Raw genomic sequence first — 10,669 nt, forward strand, 5'->3', positions numbered from 1 at the left:
GACACAAATCAGTAAAATAAAATTTCATCTTCTTATTAATTTTGTTTGGTTTCAGAGAAACATGAATGATAGAGGAAAAAAATAAAAATAAAACATCAATGTATAAGGGGATTAAACTAAAAAAAAGGGTTATAAAAAATGAATGATCTAGACTTTTAGACATATTGATCTATTTGAATTCACAAAAATTGACATTTCTGTAGTGTTCAACAATTATCAAATACATGAATGAGCCTAATCTGCATCATTAAAAGTTTGTTACAAGGGTAGTGAAATATCTTAAAAGAACACTCTATGGGACTTCTTTATTCTGTTAAAAATAACAAAATAATTTTGCAGATGAAAACTAGATTAATTGTGCTAAGGAGATCTTTGACTTGTTATTGCATAAATATGAGAAGCTATTTGATTTAATGGAAGACAAACAAAACGAAGTGCAATCTCTCGATAGTACAATCTCTTTCTCGATCAAGTGCAAAAACATAAAAAACATAATACATATGTTTGGCTTTCTTATTTAAAAATGAGTTACTACTACTAGGTGAACAAACGGGTAAACCCAACCACCTGTATTACCTAACCCATATACAACCCAAATTAAATTTACCCAGCCCATAATTCAACCCATATTATTTATTAATATGGGTTGGGTATGGGTTTGGTTGAATATTGGTTGGGTAACCCAAATTATTTTATTTTTATTTTTTCATTTAACATGTATTTTACTTATTTAACATATTTTTATTCGTTTAATACATTTTTGACATGTTTAACACGTTTTTCACATTTTTCACGTTTTTGACACGTTTTGAAATGTTTAACACATTTTTCACATTTTTGACATGTTTAATACGTTTTTTCACATGTTTAACACGTTTTTGACACGTTTAATACGATTTTGGCACGTTTAACACATTTTTGTCCGGTTGAACACGTTTTTCATGTTTTAGGCATATTTAACACGTTTGACACGTGTTTCACGATTATGACACATTTAACACATTTTGACACAAATTAGGCACGTTTTGACACGTTTAACGTGTTTTTCACATTTTTGACACGTTTAACATGTTTTCACACGTTTTTCACATTTTTGGTATGTTTAACACGTTTTGACACATTTATTATGTTTTCCACGTTTTTGACACGTTTAGACATATTTAACACGTTTTGACACATTTTCGACACATTTAATATTTTTTTTCACACATATAACACGTTTTTGACACGCTTAACATTTTTTGACACGTTGAACACTATTGTCATTTTTCACATGTTTAACACGTTTGACACATTTTTCACGAATACGACACATTTAACACATTTTGACACCTTTTTCACGTTTTTGGCACGTTTAACATGTTTTCACATTCCTAACACGTTTAACACGTTTTTAACAAGTTTAACTTATTTTTCACGTTTTTAGCACGTTTAACTCGTTTTGACATGTTTTCCACGTTTTGGAACATTTTGACACGTTTAATACGTTTCTGACATGTTGAACATGTTTCTCACATTTTTAACATGTTTAATACATTTTCACACATTTGACGTGCCAAAACGTGAAAACGTGCCAAAAACGTAAAAAAACGTGTTAAACATGTCAAAATTATGTTAAATGTGCAAAAATATGTTAAACGTGTTAAAATGTTAAAAACGTGTTAAACATGCCAAAAACGTGAATAACGTGTTAAACGTACCAAAATGTGTTAAATGTGCTAAAAATGTGTTAAATGAGCCAAAAATGTGTTAAACGTGTTCAGCATGTCAAAAACGTGTTAAATGTGTCAAAAATGTGAAAAACATGTTAACGTGTGAAAAACGTGTCAAATATGTGAAAAACGTGTCAAATATGTCAAAAATATGTTAAACATGCCAAAAATATGAAAAACATGTTAAACGTGTGAAACATATCAAAAACGTGTTAAAATGTCAAAAACGTGTTAAACGTGCCAAAAACGTGAAAACCATGTTAAACTTATAAAAAACGTGTTAACGTGTTAATTACGTTAAAAACGTGTTAAACGTGTCAAAAATGTAAAAAATACGTGTTAAACTTGTCAAAAACACGTTAAACATATTAAACATGTCAAAAACGTGTTAAACGTGAAAACGTGTTAAACATGTTAAAAACGTGTTAAATGTGCCAAAAACGTGAAAACGTGTGAAAAACGTGTTAAACGTGTGAAAAATGTGTTAAACATGTCAAAAACATGTTTGACTTAAAGTTGGAAGATGATTAGTTTATATTGGATTAATAATAGAGAATTAAATTGAATTTATATAATTTGGGTAATTTGGGTAACCCTAACCCAACCAAAATTAAACCTAACTCATACTCAACTCAACCCATACTCAACCCAACCCATATTAACCAACCCAAATTAATATTTTGGGTTTGTGTTAGGGTTGGGTTTGGGTAAATCCAAATTATGCTCAACCCTAACTACTACCAATTGACTTGTAGTGTGATTATAGCGAAATAATTACACTTGTGATTAATTAACTATTCTCATTTGATTGGATCTTTATGAGCGAGAAATAACAAACATAAACGGAAATATAAATGACACAAGAACACCAAAATTTAACGTGAAATACATTCTCAAATAAAGAAGTAAAACCTCTTTTAGCATAACATATATGCAGCTCCATTGTCAAACACCAAGTTGATTAATCGCATACAAGGTTAATTGTATTATTGTCGTGAATAGTGTAAAGATAATATGTTGTTACTGAGACACGATCTTCACATTCATTTTTATTTCTTTAGATTCATTTGCTTCATTTTTGAGCTTGTAACATTTCTTCTTTATGTGTCCAGTTTTACTACAATAGTAACATTTAGTTGATTTGTATTTTAACTTATATTTGTTATGACTTATCTTTTTTTATCTCGACTATCATGTGTTCCCCAGTTTTCAACAATAAACACGTTTGACTGTGATAAAATCTTGAGATTTTCATCTCAAATTTTTATTTAATACACCACTTTTGGCCATCTCCAATGTTATTACACAATTAGAAACAAAGTTAAAAGAAAAACTCTAAAAATTATCATTAATTAGGCAGAGTAGTCCATAACCAAAACCTTTAAAAATCGTTTTCGAAGTTCATTCTCAATCCTTACATCTAAAAAAAACCAACCTGAAACTCATTCAATTGATCAGCCTTAAAAATACTATCACTATATCTCAAATAAATAATCTTTTGAAACAAAAATAGTTTGCCATTTATTGTCTTTGAAACATACAAATTCTCAAACTTTCTTCACAAAATAGATGCATTTGTTTAATGTTGTATGTGGTTATAAACATTCTCTTCAACAAATTGATGAATGAAATAACATAGCTGTTAATGTTCAAAAGCCCCCATTCCTTATTAGATTTGGAGATGGGTTTCTCACTACCAAAATAGGTAAATACAAAGACTTCACAAATAGAAAATCTTTCATTTTACTCTTCTAGATATGATAGTTTGAATCAATCAACAAAATTATTTTGTTTGTGTTAATCTTAATAAATCAATCAAAATAAAGACGCTTAGAACCAAGCTCTGATATCACTATGTTGGAAATAAAACGAAATAATCATACTTGTAATTAATTAACAATTCTCACTTGATTGGATTTTTAGGAGCGATAAACAACAAACATAAACGAAAATATAAATAACACAAAACACCAAGAATTTAACATATAAAATCTCCTCAAATCAATATGTAAAAACTACGAGACTTTTGTCTAAAAAAAGTTTCACTATAATCAAACGTTAAACACGAAACAAATGAATAAAAACTAACATGGGAGTTTCTTTTAGATTTTATAGCAAATTGAGGACAACTCAAGAGTCATTTTCCAATTAAACATTCATGCCCCTATGTAATGCAAATTAGCTAACAAGTTGGACTTTTTATAACATAATTGAGATCCCAAATAAATAACCAACAAACTCCCTTATCACAACTATGAAAGAGTTGTTGTCAAATCCGCGGTTGAACAACAAAACTCGAACTTGTTTTTTGGTAGTGTTTTGATAAGCATATCAGCGTCATTATCATATGTATGCCATTTTTTAAAACCAACAAATTTCATTTAGAGCATTTTGTATCCAATGGTAACTCACATCAATGTGCTTCGATCTAAAATGAAATGTTGAGTTTTTCGCAAGGTAAGTCGCATTTTTACTATCACAAAAAAACACGTATTTATTCTGCACAAAACCAAGTGCATATAATAATTTCTTAACCCGATTATTTTTAACAAGTTTCAGTTATTGCAATAAGTTCAGGTTCAGTGATTAACAAAACAATACATTTTTTAAGCCCCAATCAACAACTGCCATTGCAAAACTAATCAAATAACTAGAAATATATTTTCTCAAATCAACATCACCTTCTATATTAGAGTCTATATAACTAATTAAATTCGGACTCTCATTTCAAGGCAAAGTCTCAAATTTGATGTAACTCAAAGATATCTCAATATCCACTTCATAACTTTACAATATTCTTTTTCTTTGATTAGAAAGGAACCTATTCATAATACCAACGACATAAGAAATATCTGGTCTTGTGTTAACCATGACATACAAAAGACTTTCAACAGAAGAACCATAATGAATATTCTTCATATCTTCTTTCTCATCATCGTTTGAAGGAGAAAATTTAGAGCTTATTTTAAAATGTCCCACAATAGATGTGGCAACACTATTGACCTTCTCCATATTGAATCTTCGTAAAACTTTTTCAATATATCATTTTGAGACAACCGTAGTTTTTTTTGTCTTTTTATCACGGCTGATTATAATTCCAAAAATCTGATTAGCTGGTCCAAAATCCTTCATCGCAAAGGACTACAAAGTCTTGTTTCAACATATTAATTCTCATAGCACTTTGACTAACAATAAACATTTTATCAATATAAAATAATAGAAAATAAAGTCGTTAAAAGAGAATTTTTGTAAAAAAACACAATGATAGAAGTAGTCTTCTTATTGTCGTGTTTCTTCATGACAACTCAAACTTCTTGTACCATTGTCGTGGAGTTTGTTTAAAGTCATACAAGTTTCTCTTCAATTTGCGAACATTATTATATTTACCATTGATCTTTAACCCATTAGATTGATCCATGTAAATTTATTTTTCTAAATCACCGTGAAGAAAAAAATGTCTTCACGTCCATTTGTTCAACCACCAAATCAAGACTAGCTTCCAAATTGAAGACAACTCTAATTGAAATCATTTTAACAACATAAAAAAATAATTCATCAAAATCAATACACTTACTTTGACTAAACCCTTTGACAACTATACGAGTTTTGTGTCGTGGAGCTAAAATATGCTTATCCTTTTTCAGTCTATACATTCACCTATTTTTCAAAACTTTCTTTACTTTTGGTAATTTTACCAACTCAAATGTATGATTGTCATGTAAATATTTATATCATCTTTCATAGCATCAACCCATATTTTGATATCAATAGCCTCTTCATATGACTTTGGCTCCTCCAACGTATATTCATCATGAGAATATCTAGTTGAAGGCATGTCATTCTCTCGTATATCGTCTAAGTGAAATTATAGATAATTCATCTTGCTTGCTACTATTATTCTCAATGTGAACATCATGTTCACCCTCAACATCAAATAAATAGGTTAATCAAATAAATAGGTTAATCAAATAAATAAACTTTATCTAAATTTATCAACTCACATTTTCTCTTCAACTCATCGTCTTTAGTTTTATCACTTTCCTCTGTAGTCTCATTTTCAAATAAGATAACTTCATGACTTCTGGAAAACTTCTTTGCAAATGGATCATACATTCTGTAGTCGAACTCATCTTGGGCATAACCCAAGAAGATGAACTCATGACTCTTCACATCCAACTTTGATCTTTTATCTTTTAAAATGTGAACAAAGCACCTACATCCAAATACTCGTAGGTGATCATAATAAACATGTTTATTTGTCCATACCTCACGGTCCAAAATAACCATAGGACTCAAATTAATAAATATGTTTTATTTGTCCATACTTCACTTTAAAACGTTGGGGGCAACTTTGTTTATGATAAACAATCATCTAATACTCTCAACAATTGTCATGGTCATTCTTTCTACAAGGCCATTCAACTCATTAGTCTTTAGAGGTGTCTTCTGGTGTCTAATCTCATATTATTTGCAATATGCATCAAATAGACCACAATACTCATCATCATTATCAATTCGAATGCACTTCATCTTTTAGTCTATCTTTTAACAAGAGCATGAAATTCCTTAAACTTGTTTAAAACTTCATTTTTAGTTTTCAAAACATAAATCCAAAGATTCCTGAAATGATCATTAATAAATATTACAAAGTAAATAGCACCACTAATAGTTCACTTAAAGGTCCACTGATAGTTCGCTTAAAGGTCCACAAACATTATCCTCTTTAAAGGTCCACAAACGTTTGAATGCACAAACTCTAAGAGATGTGACTTTCTTGAAAGAGGATAATGTTTACTTGAGTTTGCTTTCCTACAAGACAATGAGAACAATTCTCCAAATCTATTTTACTCAAACCTGAAATAACATTTTTCTTAACCAACAAATTCAACCCCTTTTCACTAATGTGATCAAGTCTTCAGTGCCATAACTTGTAAGCTTCTTTACTTTGTATAACATTCACATTATCCTTACTTATCAAATATTGCATTAAATATAAATTTTAAAATTTATCTCTCCGTGCTACAACGATGTCACCTTTCGAAACTTTCCATTTCTCGGAACCAAAAGAGCTTAAGAAATCATCATCATCAAACTTTCTAGTTGAAATCAAATTCAACCTCATGTCTAGAGCATCTCGAACATCTTTAAACAAAAACTTCGACCCATTGCTAGATTTTAAGAAAATATCACCAATATTAATAACCTTACTCACAACATTTTTACCAATCTTCAATACTCCAAAATTTCCATAAGTATATGATTTAAAGTAATATTTTTTTGGCGTAATATTTGGCAGCTCCTATGACAAACACCCAAGTTGAGTCATTGCATATTAGGTTAATTGTATTATTGTTGTGAATAGTGAAGAAATCATAGATAATTATAGAGACACAATCTTCACACTCATCTTTTTTTTTTGCTTAGATCCATTCGCTTCATTTTTTAGCTTGTAACAGTTCTTCTTTATGTGTCTACTTATACCACAATAATAACATTTAGTTGGCTTGTATTTTGACTTAGACTTGTTCTGACTCTTATGTGTCGACTTATCTTTTTATCTCTACTATCATGTCTTCCCCGATTTTCAGCAACAAACCATTTGATATTGATAAAAATTCCTAAACTTACTCCACAAAATATGTGCATTTGTCATGCTGTCATACTGTATGTGGTTATAAACATTCTCTTCAATAAATTGACGAATGAAACCACATACCCGTTCATGTACAAAAATCTTTCCTCATTAGATTTGTAGATGAGTTTCTCACTACAAAAAATAGGTAAATGCAAAGACTTCAAAATATAATATCTTTCATTTGACCCTTCTAGATATGATAGTTTGAATCATTCAACAAAATTATTTTGTTTGTGTTAATATGCAGGGACGAATCTATGTAGGGGCTCGGGTGGGCTAAAGTCCACCCCGATTTTTTTTTTTTTTTTTTACGGTAAAAATATGACATCACCCTTAATTTCTTAAAAAAATTTAATATAATTCATTGTTTTTTTATTTAATTATTAAAAAAATGGTAAAACTTTACTTTTATATACTTGTTTTTTTCAAAATTTTCTCGTTATTATTTTAAGCCCACCCTAAATTTTTTTCAAGCCCACCCCAGTTCGAAATCCTGGATCCGTCCCTGTTAATATCCATAAACTAATCAAAATAAAGAGACTTATAACCAAACTCTAATACCACTATGTTAGAAATAAAACAGAATAATCACACTTATGATTAATTAACTATTCTCACTTAATTGAATTCTTAAGAGCGAGAAACAATAAACATAAACAAAAATATAAATACACAAGAACACCCCAAATTTAAAATGAAAAACCTTCTCAAATCAATATATAAACCACAAAGAAGAATTCAATTACTTCCCAGATGAACTACAATATCTTAATATTGGGAGGGTGTAAAATTATATATTATGTTTACATGGAGATTTTCATTTTTGATGGAGTTTTTAAGCATAAGAATGGTCATATATAGAGTTGTAGGTTTTAAATTAAATAATTTAAAATAGAATATTGAATTGTAAAGACTAAATATCATTTCCTACTTAATTCTTTATTTTAGATATCAAAATATTATAATATATTCTAACCCGTTTATTCTTAGAGCAATCTATCTATCTATCTTTTGATCAAACTGAAATGTTTTATAATTACTTGGGCATTTATTTATTAATTTTGTTAGTGAAGAAGTACCCCAGAAATTAAATATGGGCCGATTTCTGGCCCATTTAGAAAACCCTAATACGGAGCCACAATCAGATTGATAAGGTACTTCATTTGTCTGCCATTAGGGTTCTCTGAAATAGCAGCAGCTTGGGAGGCGAGACAGAGAGAGAGAGAGAGAGAGAGAGAGATGGTGTCCTTGAAACTTCAGAAAAGGCTCGCCGCCAGTGTTCTCAAGTGTGGAAAGGGCAAGGTCTGGCTTGATCCAAATGAAGTCAATGACATCTCCATGGCCAATTCCCGTATGTATTTTCTATCCCTTTCTCACTTCTCATTTTCAATATCGCATTCGTTCGATCCATTCCGATCCTTCACTTCTTACATAATCGTGGGTTCATTAGATCAGTAGGTTTTCTGTTCCAAAATCATGTTATTTCAATTGCAAAGCTTAATGAAACATGTTTATATTCGATTAGGTTTTGGATTAGGATTAGTCATGATTATCTATCTTTAAAAGTTCCGATTTTGTTCAGGACAAAACATCAGGAAGCTGGTCAAGGATGGATTCATCATCAGGAAACCAACCAAGATCCATTCGCGTTCACGTGCGCGAAGAATGAAGGAAGCCAAGAGGAAGGGTCGTCATGCTGGATATGGTAAATTCACAACCTTTTTCATTTTTCCATTTTCCATGTTTCACATTTATATATATTAGATATTAACTAGTGAATTTAAATCAGGTAAGCGTAAGGGTACAAGGGAAGCAAGGTTGCCCACAAAGGTTTTGTGGATGAGGAGGTTGCGAGTTCTGAGACGTCTCCTTCGCAAGTATCGTGAAGCTAAGAAGATTGACAAACATATGTACCATGATATGTACATGAAGGTTAAGGGTAATGTTTTCAAGAACAAGAGAGTCTTGATGGAAAGTATTCACAAGTCTAAGGCTGAGAAAGCTAGGGAGAAGACATTGTCTGATCAATTTGAGGCTAAGCGTGCTAAGAACAAGGCTAGCAGGGAAAGGAAGTTTGCCAGGAGGGAGGAGCGATTAGCCCAGGTAAGATTTCAAGTTTAGTTCTTCACTGTTTTGTATGAAAAGGTTTTCAAGTTTTGTTCTTTAATGAATTATGTTTGGTTTGCTTTGGTTAGGGACCGGTAGAGAAGGTGGCTCAACCTGAAGCAGCATCTGCACCTGCAGTACAATCTGCCAAGTGAGTTTTTAAAAATGAATGTTTTTGTGGGTTACAGGTTTTACCCATCTAATTATAATTTGTTGTTTTTGTTTTTTAGGGGTAATAAGAAATCCAAGAAGTGAGAAGAAGATGAAGATTAATGGTTTTCTTATAGTTGTTGACCTTGTAATGAACTCAGGATCGAGATCAAGGTTTTTTTGGTTACTTAATGAGTTCTTATTTACATTTGAAGATGATCTAGAGCTTTCTTATTATGACTTTGAGATTTTGATATTACATTTGCTGTTTGATTTTTGCATGATTAATTTAGTTTTTGTTTGGTGCTTTTTGATTTGCTGTCTTCTTATCAATAAACTATATCTGTTTTCTAAACTCATAATATGATTATTGATTCATTAAAAAATGGTTCAAAGGTTGGTGTCTTCATATCTAATTTGAATAGAGCCTATATTTAGATTCCTTGAGAATACATTTTTACAAAAAAGTATTTTTGTCTATTGTAGATTTAATAATATTTGCAATTTTTTAGAGATAGTTTGATTAGATGTAACATTGTTATAATTTTACTCTGTTTATCCAATCACTTTCTAGTAATTAGGGGATATTTTAACTGATAATATTACTCTTTACATACATGTGAGATTTTGTATTAACTTTTCAGCACAACCAATATTCAACCCTCATCCCATCGAAATTGATACAAAACCTATTCTTACCATTTTTGCACATCACTTTTCCTACCACCATTTTGAGTAGATGATGTTACAGCATTTGTGACAACTAACACGAGACTAACTATTATTGCAATAAAATCAACATGCGACCCGACAATTATGGAACAGGCCCTGATTAAGACTTTGTATCCAAAAGAAAGAAATAGGAGAAGATATGGATGAAGAGGATCCCTTAGTTTGACAAGAGAAGATAAAGTGCGAGCCCTATTATAAAGGCGAATCCCTCTATATTGTATATTGTCGAGCTGCCTTGCTTGGTATAGAAAACATATCGGCATATTGCTTGGTCGGTGTTGTATACATATCTTTCAATGTCAATTAAATTCATTCATTCCTCAGGTTGAGGTAA

At 30.6% G+C, this 10,669-nt stretch overlaps 1 protein-coding gene across 1 annotated transcript; it reads left to right on the forward strand.

Annotated features, from left to right (window-relative positions):
* The first annotated feature begins 8,521 nt into the window (after window positions 1-8,521).
* LOC124932424 (60S ribosomal protein L19-1-like) lies at window positions 8,522-9,914 on the forward strand. The gene is made up of 5 exons (XM_047473049.1): window positions 8,522-8,698; window positions 8,930-9,052; window positions 9,137-9,450; window positions 9,543-9,604; window positions 9,684-9,914. The coding sequence occupies exons 1-5, from the start codon at window positions 8,587-8,589 to the stop codon at window positions 9,706-9,708; spliced, it is 636 nt and encodes a 211-aa protein (XP_047329005.1). The 5' UTR covers window positions 8,522-8,586; the 3' UTR covers window positions 9,709-9,914.
* Window positions 9,915-10,669: the final 755 nt, after the last annotated feature.

Source organism: Impatiens glandulifera, chromosome 3 (assembly GCF_907164915.1).
Source record: "Impatiens glandulifera chromosome 3, dImpGla2.1, whole genome shotgun sequence".
NCBI lineage: Eukaryota > Viridiplantae > Streptophyta > Magnoliopsida > Ericales > Balsaminaceae > Impatiens > Impatiens glandulifera.